The sequence below is a fragment of the Ciconia boyciana genome, chromosome 1, assembly GCF_034638445.1.
Source record: "Ciconia boyciana chromosome 1, ASM3463844v1, whole genome shotgun sequence".
Classification (NCBI taxonomy): Eukaryota; Metazoa; Chordata; class Aves; order Ciconiiformes; family Ciconiidae; genus Ciconia; species Ciconia boyciana.
Genome location: NC_132934.1, coordinates 62,807,862 through 62,826,427, shown reverse-complemented (window position 1 = coordinate 62,826,427; position 18,566 = coordinate 62,807,862). Strand labels below are relative to the sequence as shown.

Sequence of the window (18,566 nt, the reverse complement as noted above, 5' to 3'; positions counted from 1 at the left end):
GGAAAAGGACAATGGACAGGGACAGAGAGAAACATTACAATATAAAACTGAAAAAGAGAAAGGATCAATGATCTAGGCTTCCTCTATTGCTGCCAGAAGCTTGCTTGCAACATATTGAGTCATTCCTGCACTAGATTTCACACCACTGTTTGGGTGCTAATAGCTAAGCTAAATGCCTTTGTACACTGCTCTCTCGCCTCCCAGCCACCACGCAAGCATGCCTTCAGTAGCAAAACTGTCTGATCAGTCCCATAAGAACTTGCAGAAGAGGATGCAGCTTGTTAAAAAGACTGGAAGTCTTCCGGAAATGTTTTCAGAAGAGAGCAGTCGCTTGGCCACTCTCCATTAGCTCTGTTCCCAGGAGTGCCCCAGAGTCCCACATGGTTATTATCAGTTGGGCTGACCCCACTGTTAGTCTGCTGCAATTTTACACACTTTCTGTGCCACAGTACTTACGGCTCTGGTGTGTACATGGGTTTGGATGCATGGCGAATATACTGCGTAGAGTGAAATACTCGGAACGCCAGCCCAGCCAAGAAATCCCGAGAGGAGAGCAAGCCTGCAACAGGACGCAGGCGAAATCCAGTGCAGGCTGAAGGGACAAAAAAAAATGGCATCTTAAAAACAGCTAGTGTGCTTAATGTGTCCTTATCCTGACTCCTCACAGCAGAAAAAGTTTTTTAATTGTTTTCTTTGCTCTCCTTATGTTAAACAGAGTTTAGCTGTGAAAGAGCAGGGAATTTTCTACCCATGTGTACCACAATCACAGTATCTGAGCATCTGTACCATTGTACCCCTGGAAGTTTCAGAGAGGGACTTGGGACACAGGCTAAGTGATGCCCAAGCCTGTGATAAAGCAAGGACCGCTTTTCCATCTCTGGAAGCACCAACCCCACTGACAGCTGAGGCCTTTCATTTGGTTTAGTTCTTTTATATGCTTCAAACCTACTCTGCAAGAATCTTGAAATATCTTCAAGCTGGGGAATGTTGTCCTCCTGGTAGCCACAGTACTTCTCCAGCAGTGGGAACACGTGGTTGTGTTCATAACAAGCATGAGTTGGATAGAGACTCTTCAGCTCCCTGAAGACCGTGCCCCATGTTTTCTTTTCTTCTTCTGTGTAGGTCACTCGAGGAATAGGTTGGCCACTGGAAAGAAAATGGATACCCTCCATAGGAGCAACAGAGAAAATGTCTTATGCCACCCATATCATACTCAGGAGCTTTACATGAGCTGTCCAGGAGCTGCTGGTGCAGGAGGGGAGATAGATACCTTTGGTCTGACATGCAGGTGCAAAAGGACCCTCACCTGCCCCTAGGCACATGCTGGGAAGGACTTGACTGACATCAGCTGAGATACTGGCCTTTAGAAAACTCCTTGCATTATTGTGGTAAAAATAAATTCGTGCTTATTTGTCTTATCAAGATGTTCTTCTAAAAATATTTGCTGGCTGTTGGTTTCAATTTATTTGCATTTCTAAATATGGAGCAGCTGTTTTATTTCTTGCTCTAATACACATTACATTAATTGTTTTGGTTACAACAGGGAAGCCATCAGCTCCAGAAAACTGTTTCTTGGAGGGGCAGAGAAATTCTGATCTGTGCTTTATGCTGTAACAGATGCAGACTCCAGCCAGTTTGACTTTTTATAATTGTAATGAGTAATTTTGAGTCAAATCCCACCCTCAGGCCTCCATGTGCTTAGCTCATGTTGAAGCTAGCAGGAATAAGACAATCGCAAGCAATGTAGTTTGGCCTCCTGTGAATAGTCAATTCCTTAACAATAATGATAGGGCCATAGGTGAATCCAGCAGCTTTGAAAAATCAAAGGGTTTTAAGTAACTTAATAGGGTTAACATCACTGCTGGAATAATGCTGGAGCTTTCCAAGCCCCAGAGACCCATTGTTAAAGTCTTGATGACACCCCACCATCTCCCACTCCCTCATTTTTTCCTTGAGCCTCAGGGCAGCTCCTCTGGAGCGCCGTCATTTTCTGTCTCTCTGTATCAGCCCTCCTTGATCTGTGGAGCTTTAAACATCATGTTGAATTATGAGGATTGCTGGGGGATTGTTGTTCCTATGGTACTCCTAAGTAATCCTCAACCACCTTCCAGGGCTACAGGGGGAAGCTATGACTTAAAAACCTTTCAAATTTCAATTAAAAAAATTCAGGGATTAACAGGGCCAGAAGCAAAGGAAAGCAGAGGGAAGAGGCAAGCTAAAAGCAAAGAAGTCAGGGAAATTAAGCATTCAACAAAAACAATGTGTAAATGTATCGGGAGAGAAAGCAAAAGAGCAAAGGCAGAGCAGAGAGGCAAACAGCAGGAGGAAAGAGGACAAAATAGGTGCAAAAGAAAGGACACAGAAGAAGATGAAATTGATGGTGGAAAGAAGAGTACAAAACAAGCAACCGCAGACCCACCTCACCTTTGTAGCTGGGTAGCACCTTCACAAGCTAATCACATTTGCCTTTTCAGATATGAAGCTTGATAACTTTGGTTGTCCCTCTCCTCCTGCCTGGTTCTCTGCGTCTCTGTCCCCCCATGCTGAAGACACCCCCTTGACCTCTCCTCCCCACTGTAGACCCCGAAAGGCATGTCCGCCTGGTGTAGCACCCAGGGCAAAGACATCACAGATCCATCTGGGCCTTCCCAAATCAACACCCAAAGTCTCAAAAACCACATGCCTTCTTTCCATGAGCCCCAGAAGTCCAGACATGGGCTTTCACACCCTTCTTACTGCTCTGTTACTGAAAGACCTAATTGGAAGGTCCAAGAAGTTCACATAAAAGGTGCTTTTCGGACATAGGTCCAGGTCTGTATAGGCTCTGTTTCTGGTGTGTCTGAGGATCTGGATAACAGACTAAATATTAATTAGTTACATCTTGGAATATAATGGTTTCATCTTCCTAAGATGGTTTCAGTTTGAATCTTGGGGGAAGGGCGTGGTTAACATGTTTTTTGTTTTATCTCTATGTAGGATTTGGTGAAAGCCTCCAAACTAGAGACCAGAATTTGCTATCCATTATGCAGGAAAGATAAATATGTGAGACACCTATAAATGGGCTTTAGATCCATCCACATCTGGCCACAAAGTCTTATCCAAATTTTCTAGCTATAAACGGGGCTCCTGACTTTTTCCACCTGACTTTTTTAACTTTCCATCAATCAGTCCAATTTTGTCTCATTTTGTGATTAGATTATTAGCTCTTTGGCTCAGGGATTATCTTTTCATCAGAGTCTTGTGCAAAGTGGAGCCCTAAATGTACAACATATGTTACTTTATCCTTTGCAATCACAATTTTTACCAGTCTCAGCAAGAATCAGGCCCAGTAGTACTGATGTAAATGTGTGAGTGGCTATGGGAACAGAATTTTATCTCCTCCACATCTGATCACTGAAAGCAATCAAGCAAGCCTGTTCTAACTGAATTTATCATCTCCATTTATTTTTCTTGGGAAATGAGAGCCCAAATTGCTGATTGCAGCTGGGTCAGACATGATAAAAGTAGAGTATCAGGCGGTGGATTAGCATCAGAACCATAAGTTATTCATTATTTTAATAGTGTATGCAGCTCCTGCTTTAATGTAAATTATAGGCACTCCTCCCCCAGCCCTGATTTAATGGGGAGAATACCAGAAGCGGCTTTATTCAATGCTCAGATCTTTGTAGTAGCAACGGAGTCTGCTGCTCAATTAGACAACAAAGCTGGGGAAGAGGGGTGTTGTGGGGAAAGAAGGGAGGCGATGTTCTCTTCTGAACGTGTGCCTGGAACAATTTACTTTTGTTTTACTGTGATTTGGGGATAAATGCATGAACAGGAAGATTTAAACACATGGCAGAGAAAAGCCAACAGCAGGAGGACGCTTGTGGAAAAATAGGGATTGACAGCAGGGTGAGAGCCCTAGGAGAGGGCAGGAGATGTGCGCTTGCTTTCTGCCCACGCACTGAGCACTCACTGTCTGTAGTTGTAGGCAATATCTGCAAACTCCTTCCTCCGGGCCCGGTACACAGGATCTTTGAAGCCCTAAAGAGAAACAGCGATGGTCAGTGCCTGTGTAAGTGCAGGTGGTGAACAGCGTTCCTCTCACCAAGTGCCCTTGGGCACGGCTGGTGCAGTCCAAGAAGTGCAGGAGGGTGAGTGGGGAAGCTGCCTCCGTCCTGCCCGGCTCCGCTCACACAGGACACCTTGAGCCTCAGGACACTCACACAGGACACTCCTTCCCAGTCTGTGGGGCCACCAGAGCAGCCATTCAGCCACAGCCTCCCAACACCTCTTACCTCCCAAGTCCTTTCATTTTCTTATTTACACTTGCTACAAAAAGGGGAAGCATGCTCCTTTACAGTGCCAGCAAAGGTGCTTCTGTGACAGCAATACACCTCATTAACGGCACTCAGATAACCAGGTCCTTCTAGTTTCTTATGAAGCTTGTTGCAGTTCCCAACAGAGCTGGGCTGGTCTAGAGAAGCAGAGTCAAACCGCATTAGAAGCACACTCATCAGCTCAGTCAGGCTTTTTAGGTGTGTTTTCAACATAAACCACATTTAAAGGTGCTCATTTTCAAACTGTTAGAAGAACAGTAGGCACTTTGCAGGCCCAAAAGCCCCATTTGCACTATGAATTCAACAATTTGAAGGGATTTAATTACTACAGAGAATGTCTAATAGACCTTGCGGTTGGGAGCTTGACCTTTGCAGCTAATTACCAATAGAACCAGGGATAAGAAATATAATCTCTAAATCTTCATCTAGTATAACCATTCTTCTATCCCAGTGTGCCTGCTATTTAGACTAAAAGTTCCTCAGGGCTAGGAGTGTCTTCACCACCTAAAATAGAGAAACATCCTTCCAAGCTAGGACACACTTCTGCAGGGCAAATAGCAACAACTCACTGGGCACCACAGCAGTTCATGAATGCATCTCTTAGTGGTGCATGGCACAACCGGAATGAGGGGCCACGAAACACAACCAGGTGCAGGAGGCAGCTGAAGCAGAGTGGAGATCTAAGAGTGTGAGTCAAAAAGATGCAGCCAATGGCCTAAAAAATGTGCTGTCCAAGATTAACCTAGCATAGGTTAATAGCATTTGTGATTAAATCACATATGACTTTACTACTAAAGACCCAGGCTCCTTTAATTTCTTTTTTTCTGCACTCTATGTACTGTCACACCTATTTACCCCAGCAGCTGGGTTTCCTTTTTAAGGCACAAACTGCTCACTAACTAATTCTAGGAACTGGAGTAGAGATGCTTCATTCCTTTTAATATCTTTTTTTTTTTGGTGTCTTTTTTCAAATACAATCTTGGTCTATTCCCATATGACACACAAGGGGGCCATTGACTCACTGTATCTCCTTTCAGTCTGCCTTTCACATGACCACACTGAACATCATGAATCATTGTACATGATACATAACACATCTCGAATTAAGCAATAGGTAGTGAATGACTAATCACCCCATCTCAATTAAACTAATAGCAGCAATTTTTGTTGCACTGCATGTAATTTATTTATAATCACCCTATCTCAATTAAACTAATAGCAGCAATTTCTGTTGCGCTGCATGGAACTCAGTGTGTTTTGACAAATGAAAATAAGTTGTTGTTTGCTTGGAGAGGGAATAGAGGCAGAAAGTATTCTTGTATCTGGAAGAGCTGAAAAACCACTGAATAATTTTTTTTTATCAGCTAAGCCAATGAACAAAACTTTCTGGCTCTACCATTTAAACCACAAACTTTTTGAAACAGAGACCTTTTCTTTTGTTCTGTCTCACCATACAAGCATCATGTCAGATTTAACAACCACATAACAAGGCACTAAGCTTAATCGTGTTTATGGGATCAAGGATGAAAAAAAGAGTCTTCCTATCTCTGGGCTATGATATGCTGCTCTGAAGTTTTTGTTGCTAGTGATTCACAAAATTAGTCTGAAGTCACCATATCAGAGCCACTTGGGAAAACCAGAGGTGTCCCTGTGGTGGCTCTGTGCTCTGATAACCTCTATGACTTTTAAGGTCGCCTGGTATTTGCTCAAATTAAAGCACCCTTTGGTCTGATTTATTTCATAGTAAGGATTGGGCTGATTCTAACCCTAGAAATGTGGTACCCTTCTTGTCCTAAACCCCGTGAGACTTAGTCTACTAGATTTGTCTTAAAGCAGAGCAAATGTAAATGAGAGAAACATCTGTCCCAATAACTAGAAACATGTTAAAAAAATAAAGCTCTTTTTCTTACAGGATGGTCAGCATCCAGTTCTGCTCCATAGCTTAGGATCTGATTGGCAAACCTGTCCAGCTCCTGGATACTCCTTGGGAACCATGGCACTGCAAAACAGAAAAGAAATAGAGACTGGTGTGCTGCTTCGTTACTTGGTTTGGGGCTTTCTTCTGGTCTTTCCATCTTTTCATCATAAAGAAACAAATGCAAGGGGCTAAATTATTTGGGCAGCTATGGTCTTTCCCTGTAGTAGGAGGCAAGAGCAAACCCTGCAAGCTGTCTTGAATTTGTAGCTGTTTTGCACTATTGGAAGAATACAGAGCATCAGGAATGTTTAGCCCTTAGTGCAGAGCTGGCTTGTAATGTTTATGATTTTCTGTTTATTATTCTGGTTTCTTGGCTTACCAAAATGTAGGAATTTTTCCAGAGCATCCTTCCTTTCACAGTAGCTAGAATCAGCTGTTTCAAAGGAACAGCAAGAAACCCCACAGCAAGAAGGATACAGGATTATTTGACCCTCTGAAAATCTCTTTCTAAGACTTACTTGGTGGCCTTACTTAAGCTAGGATGCTGAAATAAAATGATAAATGGCACCCTAATACCTCAGACTAGGATTGTATTACTGCAGTCATTATACAATAATGCATTCATTTAATTAACATTCTGGGCCTGGTTCTCTATTGCATTGTAACTCACATAATATACACACTGCCTACGGTGCAGCCACCATGTGAAATGGAACCTCACCGACTACACAGCACGTAATGCCCATGTGGCCCTCCCTTTACAGAATGACATAAGGTGGAGAGCAAGGAAGAATCATAGGGCTTTCCAGATGCGATGTGTTCCGAGAGGGGAAAGCAGAAGGAAAATGCCTTCATTGCAATTGCACTACGAGGAGAGGCTCTTTGCAGCTCATGAGGTACATGGAGCAGTCATCCTAGGTCAGCCCTCCTTCCTGGAGCCATGAGTGTATTCACCCAGTGGTCCAGGCAGTCCCCTGCCACATGTCCCCTCACCAGCAAGAGGCCTGGCACACATGTACAGTGGCTGTACCGGGCTGCAGCTCCCTCTTCCATCTCCTCCAGAAGGATCTGGCTGCATACCAAGCAACAGACATCCTTGTCAGCCACCACTGGGCTTGGCCACCCCAGCCCTCTGAAACACTGAGACAGGGAAGCTCAACGGAGGGAGTGCAGGGATCATGGGCCCATTCCTCTCCCTTGTCCTGTCATCGCTTCGGGAAGTGCATCTGTAGGTACCACCAGTAGGTACCACTGGCAGCTGGGGACATCCTGGGAGCCGCCAGTGCTGCTGGGTTTGGCTTGTTTGGCTTTCCCTTCTGCTGCCCTATTCTTACATTTTTGGCCCTTTGACCCTAGCTGCCTGCCTTTTTACTTTTTCCTTTCCCTTCTGCCTGAGTCAGAGGCTACAGCCATGCCTGAATTGAAAAGCCTGTGATGAACATCCCACAAATACAACTAACTGCTCTTTGAACCTGTGTACACATCTGTCTCCAGCAAACTCTGCAGCACTGACCTCTATCATTTCTTTACATGTGATAGGAAAAATTACTCCCTTTTGTTTTAAACTTGATTATTTAATTTGATGTTAATTACTTCCTGCATACAAAAATCATTTGTTGTTGTTCACCTTCTCCAGGCCACCTAGGATTTTATAGCTCTCTGTCAGGTCCTCCATCTACCATCCATTGTCCTGGCTGAGATTTTGCCTGTGTATTTTAGGCACAGAAACCATGGGCTATCTTTGAGCACTCACATCACTTCTCTCTGCACTACTTCCAGTTCTACCATGGTTTTTTTCCGAGGAAAGGGCACAAGACCTCCATCTAAGGAGGTACCCCATGCTCAGGCCCTTCAGTCATGTCCGATATGCTCCCCACACTGAGTACAAGTCAGGTCCATGGACTCCGAGGCTAATATCACCCAAAGGTCTGCTAGTCCAAGCCCAGGGGCTCTGAGCAGTCTCTCTATCAATAAAACATTGCAGTTCATTTAGTGACCTTCTTGCACAAACGGGTGTCGCTTGCTCAGTCAGTGCATGGAAACCAGCTCATTCCCCTGTGTGGCTCTCTGTTCGGCTGGGAGCACTGCCACTCAGCCATACCTCCCCATTTGATTTTGGGGTTTGTGCCTGTCAACCTGATCCCCATCCGGCAGCTGCTGCATGAGCTCCCTGCAGTGCCTGGCTGATGGGGCTCATCCCGGACCTGGATGGACCACCTACAGGATAAGAGGATCACTCTGTTTCCAGGACTGTTCAGCCTTGCTTTCTGCTGAGCCTAACACGGAGGGCACTTGTGGCGCTGGGTTTCTGCGAGGCACCTGCACAGAGGGGCCGGTGCAACAACAGCAGATTTACAGGGCACACTTTGGGCGACCACGGCTCAGCCCCACACAGAGTGCTCGCTCCCCCTGACCTGCTGTCCCACCAGCAGCCTGGCTCCATCCAACGCTCCCGCTAGGAGCCCTCAGATTTCTTTCAGGCCGGCCAGGCAAAGCAGGCGGCTGGTGGCTGCCAGTCGGGGAAGGTCCTGGGCTGCCCGGGCTCCCTGGGCTGCAGAGACCCGTCCCGGCGGCTCGGCAGTGCTCCCCGCTCTGCCTCCCTTTCTCCCGCCCAGCAGAAGTGGGTTTTGGTCCCCCCCTTTCCGAGCTGCACACCCTTCTGCTTTGCCCTAAAAACCAGACCTGAACAAGTCACTAGATGGCAGCAGCAGTCCCAGGAAGATCGTCCCAAAATGACTTTATTTGCTGGGTGTACCGCTAGCTCTCCAGTTTCTCCAGAAATACTCTCTCACCTTGCTGTTAGCAGCCTTCCTGCACCTCCAGCCCCTTGAGTTAAACCGGTCAGAGGAGGTAAGGAGAAAAAGGTGTGCTGGAGTCCTAGAGAGGAGTCACTACTCACTTACACCATGTGAAGGGTGAGCACACCCAGCCATCCTGCCCCTATTTTCTATATGGGCAGCCAGGCACAGGGTTTATCTCCTACCTCTGCCACTGAGCTTTGTGTGATGGTGGGGAATCACTTGACTGATTTGTGCTTCAGACTCCCCACTATCATGTTGGGGTGAGGCACACTGATAAATGTTTCGGGATTAGGCACTAGAAAAAAAGCTGTCTGGCAGCCCCACAGCAAAGGATTTGTCAGTGTCAGAGTGAATAATTGCTATTCTCAGGGACCCACCATGACCTGAAGGGTCCAGAATGTGCAGAAAGACTGCTGGGGGCTGAAGTGGATTTCAGCAGCGATATCTGTAGGGTTTTGCTGCCCTGAATCAGAAAAGTCTAGGTAGGCAGGGTTTGAATCATTGCAACTTCAAGAAGGGATAAACAGATATATAATAGTGACTTACTTTCATTAAATATATCTTATTCTCAAGATCTCCAAAGTACTTGGTGCAGAGCTCATGAAAAACTCTGGGACAGACTGAGCCCTGGGCTGATGTGATATCAGTCCCAGGCACGGAGGTGGGTGGCTTGTTTTTCCCCTACATAGGAGCAGTACCTTATCTTTTAGGCATGCAGCCCCTATAGGTACCTGACCTGTTTTCAGCAGATCTCTACCCTTCACCCAGGTCCCCCCAGACACCAGCGGTAGCTCAGAGAGAGCAGCTCTGAGCTTGCAGAGCTGCATGACAGGGGCAGGCTGTGAAAGGGAAATCCTGAGGATGCTTAGTGCTATTTGCACCATCATAGTTGATGTTAAGTCAGGCCCTGGAAAGTCCTGAGCCTTCTCAGCTCTTGTGGAAACAAGAATCAAAGGCGCTAAGCACAGCCTCAGGGCAGGCACTGCACCAAGTCTGTACAGCCCTCGCGTCAGGGACCAGGGTGCAAAAGGGCTACTGGGTCTTCTGCCTAGCTGTGGTGTGCCAGGAGGCTGTCCCCAGCCCTCCCAGCAACTATTTAAAAGATCAAATCAAATTACCCCCTGGCTGAATCTATCCCATATTTTGTTTGTGACATCCTCCTCCAGCCCCGTTCACCAGACTAGCTGTCTGTCTGCACAGCCATTAATGAATTGCCAGGGCAAGCTGTTGCAACACTGGGCCTCTGTGAAGGTCTGAGGAGCAAACGTGGGCTGATCAGTAATAAATATTGATTTGTCTGTAAGTGAAACAGCAGCATTTATGGGATCATGCTGGACACCCAAGTGGTGACCAAATTACCATGAGGTCAAATGCTTAGCAGAATGCTAATAAGCCATTTATATGAGGGGCAGCAAAGCAGGGGCAGCGAGGACTTCTGCAGAACTCCTCCATTCGGGCCATTGTGAGGAGGGTCAAAGACAGGTCTATGCAATTTATAGCAGTTCAAGGCCCAGGTTTAGGCCTTTTTTAAACAGTCCCAAATGCTTTGGCCAGCCTCAGGGTTTAGCAAACAAGGCCCCTACAGAACCTCAGCCTCCAGCCTGTCTCAGAAATGCAATAAATTGTCTGCATTTCCCTTAATGTTGCAACAGAATAATATTTAATTATTTTTATTCATGGGCTCTGAGTGGTCTGCAGATACCCAGCTTGTTTCCAAAAAGAGCCATGAAGAGATGCACTGTGTTTTCACAACAAATCTTTCCATCTCTACAAAGGGCTTTTGGCCCAGTGACTGCTAGCCCATCTCCTCCGAAGCTCTAAAACTACCTTTAGATTTAGGGCATTTTGCTGGCCTGCTCTCAGCTAAAATTACACTGTTGATCCAAACCTGGTATTTGTAACTATTTTGGTGTGTAAATGGGAAACCAAAATTACATTTTGTGTTGAAGAGAGGAAAGATCCTAAAAACAGAGTGCTCAGACCAAAAAAAAGCACTGTTCATTTATACCTTGCCCAATAAAGCACATACACATGTGTTTAATGCTGAACTATACAGAAGGGCAAGGCAAGAATTTTTTTCTGACTGTCCACAGAACACTGTCCCAAGAATGGCACTGTGTGCTTCCTATAGGAAACTGAGTAAAATAGGGATTTTTTGCTCAAGTCATGAACATGAGCAAAGTGAAGCCTTAGCAAAGAAGGGCTGAGAGCATTTTCAGGCAGCAATGAAAGAATCAGTCCCATGGAAGCTCAGACTGCCTTCAGGAGAAAAACTTCCCAGCCTTTACCTGCCAACTAAAAAAAGTGTGACAATGTCCCCATAAACCATATTCCTGAGATTGTGCTCCCTGGAGGCCTATTGGTCTCATTCTGTGTTTTAGGAAAAAAAAAATCAGAAAATCACATCTGTGGATTATGACCAGATTTGCCAGGGCTCTGCCCTTGTAGCTGCCTCAGCCCAGAATTTGCCACTCACAGTTTATACCCTAAGCAGGCCTTGTTTGACGTTTCAAAATATGTCTCTTTGGTGATTTCAGTTTGACTGGACCCTTACTACTCATAAGAGAAGTTGAAATTGAAAAAAAAAAAAAAAACCAGAAAAGAAAAAGGGAAAGGGCAAAAAGAAATATCAATCTTCCTCTCTTTCCTTGGCAATAAATTGCTTCCACTTTATACTATTTCTGAATTACTGAAACTAACAAACAAATACAAGTTATCCTCTCAGACAGAAGGGGCTCAAGTCCCTTTCTGCAGCACTGACAGGATAATCTAGCTTAAAAAATCCTTTGATCAACACAGTAACATGCAGTGAAATCCTAATCCTACAGCTGACCATGGGAGTTTTGACTTCTGTGAGGTCAGAATTTCACTCACAAGCCTTTCTTGGCTGATATTTAGAGCTGTATCTCTATCCAACTCTGGTCTATGCTTATACAAAACTTAATTATTTAATAAAGTTTATTATTAACTTCTTAGTAATAATTAGAAAAACAAAAGTAATGGCAAGCCCTGCTAGGCCCTGTAGCTTTCTTCTGGAAATAAAAAAGCCCCCCAAAAAGAACATCTTTGATTTGACGTGATCATAAATCACCTAATCAACCTTTTGTCCCTCTGTCTCATGAATGGAGAGAACTGACTCCAAAGAGTATCTGCTTTCTTCTTTTTCATCTTCAAATGTAATGTCATGGGGAGGACACAAAGGAAACGGTAAAAGGATTACCAGTGCTGATCTCAAGAAGGTATTAATGGCCTTTCATGTTGTTCCTAGGAAGGAAGAGGAAGATCCAGACCAAAAGTATTTAAAGTCTGAAATCCTATTAAAATCACATCTGTTATCTGAAGAGGCATTTAATTATGTCTCAGACTGGATGCTGGGCAGCCACCACTGTACTGAGCAGCGTCAACTCCAGCAAAAATCTCTGACAATTAGGAGCATGGACAACTCACAAAATCTTTCCTTATTTCCCTCTGAAGGCAGAATTACAACTGACCTCCCTGGGATTTCTTCCAGGAACAGAGAGTTATTCCTGCTCCCACCAAAGTGGGTGGCAGAGCCTCCCCAGTTTCAATCACAGGAGTGAGGGGCATCCACAGGCCCAAAAAGTGGAGAGGCGGACGGATGGTGTTGGACTCACATGTACCTGTGTGAGGCACAGCGGGGAGCAGGGGGGATGGTCACCCCAGGGGACTTTTCCTCCCCTCCTCTCATCTCAGCCCAGAGATGCAAGGGTCCCACAAGGATGGGGCTGCAGCAGCCAGCAGCCAGAGTCCAGGAGACCAAAATCAGAAAGTAAATCCAGGCGTTCAAAGGAACATGCCAGCTCAGGAACACAGGAGGGCAATTCCTCCTCCTGCCCCATGAGGATGCCACTGCTTGGTGCCAGGCTCTTGGCACATCCGCTACACCACAAGGTTTGTGCCAGGTTGATTTGTGAGGTCCCAGAGATATTTGGCAAGGGGGAAGGCACTGCGACAGCACTTCACTGTCACTTTTTGTTTTGTTATGCTGCCCTTTACCAGCAGTTCTTACCTGAATAAGGAGAACCTGGAAGGCAGCTGGTCTTTGTGTGAAGGATCCATTGAATAAAGTTTATAAAGAGTCAGGAAATGAGGAACAACTGGTTTAATAAATAGCTAATTAATTTCTCACCAAAGCAATAGAATCCTTATAGCCTATAGTTACACCTAGGTTTTATCTACTCTACTGGAGACACTCCAGAAAAGAGCAACAAGACTGACCACAAGGCCAGAAACCAGGTGCCCTGAGAAGAGAAGGCTGAGGTTGGGCAGGATATATCACCAGACACCAAAAAGGCTGGTCTAAAGAGGAAGAGTATCTTTAGTTCCCAGTGTCAAAGGCAGGCAGGAGGAGAAGTCATCAGCTATCAGTGCAGCAAGTGAGACGGGGTCAGAGCAGGGCAGCCCCACAGTGCAGAGCCATGGAGCCGAGGAAACGTCCACTGCTCAGGACAGACAGTGGTTTAGCTAGTCCTGCCGTTTGCCAGGGGACAGACCACATAACCCCTTGCAGGACTTTCATCCCCATCTTCTGATTTTAAATTTTACACCTGTTTTTAAGATGCCCTATCATATTTGTAACGTACTCACCTGTCAGTGCTGGCTCTGTATGGATAGACTCTGAATGGACTCACTGTACAAGACGACAAAGTCTGACTGGGTTCACAGGGTCTGCATATCATTTAAAAGTTAAAAACCAGCTTCTTTTCACCTGAGTGCCCTCTGGGAGAAGTGTTCAAGATAGGACAGTCCCTCAGCTGGGACACACAATGCACAGGCATTGTAGTTGTCTCCAGGACACCCTCTTGGTGACCTCCCTTGGGACTCCAGGGAGCCATCCTTCCTTAAGAAGGAGAAAGGCATTCTTCAGTAGGTGACACTTTTCCACAAAATGGCACTGTAGAGGCTTGACTCTGCTGGGTAGTGGACAGGCACAGATTTATTATGGGGATGGGGTGAGAGGGAAAAGGAGGCAGATCAAGGCCTGGATTTCTCACGGGAATTGATCTACCATCTACAAACTGAGACTACGCATGCACCTGCAGATTTTGCTGGAACTGTTTGCCCTTTTAAATTGTGATTGAGTTTATGTGGGTTTTTTGACTCAGGGCAGACAGTAACTAGGCAGAGTAGTGCATCCCACACAGAGATCCTTGTTGTCTCTCTTCCTCTAAGTTGTCATGTGGGCAGAGAACACAGGAAAAGGCTAAAAGTGTACAGGCCCTGCAGTGGCTTTCAGTGCACAGTGGTCCAAAAGCTATGGGGTGGTAGTCAGAGATTCAGGGGATATGTCGTTGGGCTTGATAAGCTAATGTATCTGCATTAAACATGGCAGTTTGTGTCCCACCTGCACCCCTGTTATTCCTTCACATTACAGGTGTGTGTCAAGAACAAAAGTTGCCACCCTGCATGACTTACCAAAAGCTGTGTTTTAAAACAGGGTAGAGACCGGGAGCAGAAAATAGATGTACCTACAACTTCCTGCACCATTGCTTAGGGATTTACAAGTTGAGCCCTTAGCCTGTAACTGCAATCATCCTTTGATCCCTTTTAACTTCTGCAGGTAGTGTAACAAGCTACTGCAACAAGGCTGTCTTTAAGAGAATGTGAGTGCTGCCAACCAACCAGACAGATGACAACATAACACCATAACACCAGTTCCCAGGAGACCTAGTCAGAAGCATGGCAAAAGATGGAGCGTGGCAGTTTACACTGAGAGAAAAATCTTCATATGAAAAAGCTTACAACATAGGCAAAATAGCAGAGGGAGGGAAATGCAGCTATACAGATCCAAGAGGAACTCCTTTGCTACAGGAAAAAGAAATCATTTAAGTAAGTGACATAAATATTCCTTGTCAATATTATCCTTGTCAGTGTATCCTTACCAGTGTCCTTCTTCTTTGTTCGTGAAAGCTCATGGACCGTTGCTCCGATATCATTTCTCAAGGACTTGATGATCTTGTCCAGCGCTGGGACATTCTTGCCTTCCAAGTTAATGAAGAATTCGTACTCATCTTTGTTGAGACGGGAAGGTCGAGACTCAATGTGGGTCAGGTTTATACCTTTTTCCTATGAGAAAGAGTTATTTTGGCCACACAGGGTTTGGGGGAAGAAATATGACATAAAGACTAGCTAAAATTCATGTGTTAGTCAACAACCCATACTATACAATCCAAATAACTCAAAAGTAGAGACTTGCCTCTGGTGGCCACTGGACTGAAGACTTTCACAACAGGGAGAGAGACAAAAAGGAAGCATGAGAAGGATGTGGGGTTCACCCTTGTGCAGAGCACCAGCATAAAGATTATGCACTACATAAATCTTTGGGAGAGGTGGAAGCAGGATACAAGTTATAAACAGGCTTTGTATTGTAAATGGTGACTCCAGTACTGCAAGTACATAATGGTAGCTTGTCTGGGTGGACAAGAACATTTCCCCAGGATCAACATGGGAAGTAGGTGTTCCACCTGTAGAGAACCCTCTCAGGAGAAAGCGAATGCTGTATTTATGAGCATCTTGAAAGGAGGTTGGAAGAGCAAGCAGCTGGGCACCCTGTGAGATAAGCTTCTGTCAAGCCACTGCACAGTCACCTGCAAAGCCACCTGCACAGTTTCCAGGGCTGTGAGCAGGTGTTGGGCAGAGATCCAATGGAAAGCATGGATCTGCACCAAAAAGTTAGCCCAGGTTTGTGCAAATAAAAACATGGGTGTTTTAAATCACAGAATCACAAAATAATCACAGAATCACAGAGTCGCTGAGGTTGGATGGAGCCTCTGGAGATCACCTAGTCCAACAGTCTGCTCAGGCAGGGTCTGCTAGAGCAGATTGCTCAGGACTGTGTCCAGTCGGGTTTTGAGTATCTCCGCAGATGAAGACTCCACAACTTCTCTGGGCAACCTGCTCCAGAGTCTGGTCACTCTCACAGCAAAGAAGGCTTTTCCTTAGCATGGAAATTAAAATTCCATCTCACCAAATATCTTCACTGACCAGCAGCAGTGCCTCCTAGCTCTGAAGAAAGGCATCATTGGCAACTATAGTCTTGATGACTACGGCCAGTGGGTACCTGACCTCAGACATGCCACCAAGTCAATGCATAAAACAAGTAGCTAAAAATCCTATTTTTCCAGTCACTTAAACACAAGTCCAGGTAAATCTACCTCAGTTTAGCTGAACTCAAATGTTCTCCTGAGCACTGTAATTTGAATATGAAAATATTACTTTTTTTTTTTTTTGAGAAAAACCTTTTAAACAGATTTCAGTTGGTGCCGACTTTACCACCTGACCTTCCTGTCAGGCTCACACTGGAGCTGCAGCCACGGCATGCCCAGGCCAAGTCTGGGCTTCTGTCACCTGGGAGGAATAGGCAAATCCCTGGAGGAAATTTGGCCTTGAAGATCAACTGCAGAAGAGTCAGAGGAGCTGACACACAGTGCTCAGCAGCCCTGGAGAAGCTGCTGGCTTGCTGCTTTCAGGCTTAAGAAGACCCCAAACTACATGGGGTGAAACGATGGCCCCGCTGGTGTCAGTGTCAAACCCCCTGCTGTAGTGGGGTCAGGATTTCATCCACGAAGAAACGCTGCAAGGATCTACTTGTGACCTACAGGGAAGAAAGAGGGAAGCTTTTTTTCTGTACCTCCCTCTAGTTTGAGCTTCTCAAGCCCTTTAAGGTTTTCTTTGCTCCTCTCAGTGCTTGCACAGCGCAGGGGGGCATCTGGCCATCAGTGGCAAAGGCCTCATTCACTCCACCACAAAAGGCAGTTTATTACTTGGTAGGAAACAGCATGCATGTCATTCCTCTGTTTCCTGAGTGTCACACGCTACAGATGAACTTAAATTGTTTGGCTAGATACCAATACAATAACTTGAAAAGGTCAAAAGCGCATTTGCTGCTCTTGAGAGAGGCTGTCCTCACAGGGCCGTCTGGAGGAGAGAATGGCGGCCACTGTCCTGGGCCCCAAAGACAATTTGTTTTAGGCCTCCAAAGCCCCGTTTCACAGACAGACCACACATTGTACCCTGCGCTTGGTGAGGCACAGGGAGGTGGGGCGGCCCAGAGATGGAAGTTCAGATGACTCGGGGCTGGAAAGCTTTTTACAGAGAGCAGACGCAGAGGGCTGCCAGCCCCTTTGCCGCAGCCATGCCGTGGAGAGCAGTGCAGCAACGTGGGGCTGGCACCCAGAGCCCTGGGCCATTCGGCTGCTCTGCGGAGCCACTCACAAAGGTGGAGAGTGGGTGTAAAACCTCCCCCCGTGCAAAGGCTCAGCTCAGGCACACTGGGTGCTGCTTTACCTTCGCCTTGCACTGATGCGTCAGGGTGCTGTATTCCGTCTCTGTGTAGACTCACAGAGGAATGAGGTCCCGGACCCTGCTTGGGCTTTCTATGTCTTGCAGAGGCTGTGGTAACATGGACATCTCCAGTGGCCATTGTCCCCTGCTTTCCTCCCCTACCCACAAATGTTCATCCCTGCCTCAGCATCCCTCCCCTGGAGATAGCAGAGCTGTTTGAGAGATCACACAGGTACCTCAACTGTATCTTTTTTTTTTTTGGCCAGGTGACTTTTCCACTGTACCAGCTCTCCAACCTGACTCAGTGAGCAGCTGCACAAACAGAGGTGCCCACAAAATGGCGGGAATGATGCAGGGTTTGGGAATGAAGAGACCAGCTGCGGGATGGGCACAAGGCATGCTGAAGGCAGTGGGAGCATCAATGCCTCCCAGAGTATTGCCACAACCTAAGAGAGTGGGAAAAAGTTAAAAAAAAAGAAGACAGGGAGGAAGGAGCTCATGGAGAGAGTCACCTCCTTTCTTACACCTGGGATAAGCAAAACAGCTTCCCCCAGAGTGTGAAGCTGGTTTGCTGTTTATTTGAGGGGTGCCTGCAGCTCAGCAATGTGCAGAGCCAACCTGTTACCTCCTTGTGTGAAGGCTTCAGGACCTCACGGCAGAGAAGCTGAAGGGAGAACCCTTCTGGTCACTGTTTTCAAAGCAAGAATTCAGCAGCATACATCCAACTCCCTGAACTGGCGCTCCTGTAGAAATATGCTGTCATACACTGTGCCTTGCTACTAAGCCCCCGATTTCAAAATATTTACAATGGCTCTGTTATTAGAGTTGCTTTACAAATCTCAATTTCATTCTAGTCCAACTACTCCATCTAGTGTTTAATCTTCATAGTTTCACATTGTTCAAAACTTTTTGTATCCTCAGTATTGCCAAATCTTGCAAATGCGCCAGGTTTGTCACAGTAGTTGATGCTTTATTTAAAGCTCCAACTTCTGGAGACAAATGGTTACCTGAGAAAGGAGAAGGGGGGCATTTTTTGGTTTAGTTGTTAATTTTAAGCAGTTTTCAATCTCTCTGTTTTTTAGTAGAGCTTGAAATCTTGACATTGTATGCCCTCAAAAGGCAGCTAATAAAAATTCTGTATTTATTTTATGGGACTTCATAATTTCTGAGCTATTTTTTGTTGATGGAACCTAATTCCTAACCCAACTGTTTTTGGAACATCTG

At 45.8% G+C, this 18,566-nt stretch overlaps 1 protein-coding gene across 1 annotated transcript in view; it reads right to left on the bottom strand.

Annotated features, from left to right (window-relative positions):
• The window catches only part of PAH (phenylalanine hydroxylase), a 38,288-nt gene that overhangs the window by 7,877 nt on the left and 11,845 nt on the right, over window positions 1-18,566 (bottom strand). The window contains exons 3-7 of the mRNA XM_072849481.1: window positions 14,942-15,125; window positions 6,230-6,318; window positions 3,956-4,023; window positions 950-1,146; window positions 457-592 (exon numbers count right to left, since the gene is read on the bottom strand). Of these exons, the coding sequence (XP_072705582.1) occupies window positions 457-592; window positions 950-1,146; window positions 3,956-4,023; window positions 6,230-6,318; window positions 14,942-15,125 (674 nt within the window). The remainder of the gene's footprint in view (window positions 1-456; window positions 593-949; window positions 1,147-3,955; window positions 4,024-6,229; window positions 6,319-14,941; window positions 15,126-18,566) is intronic.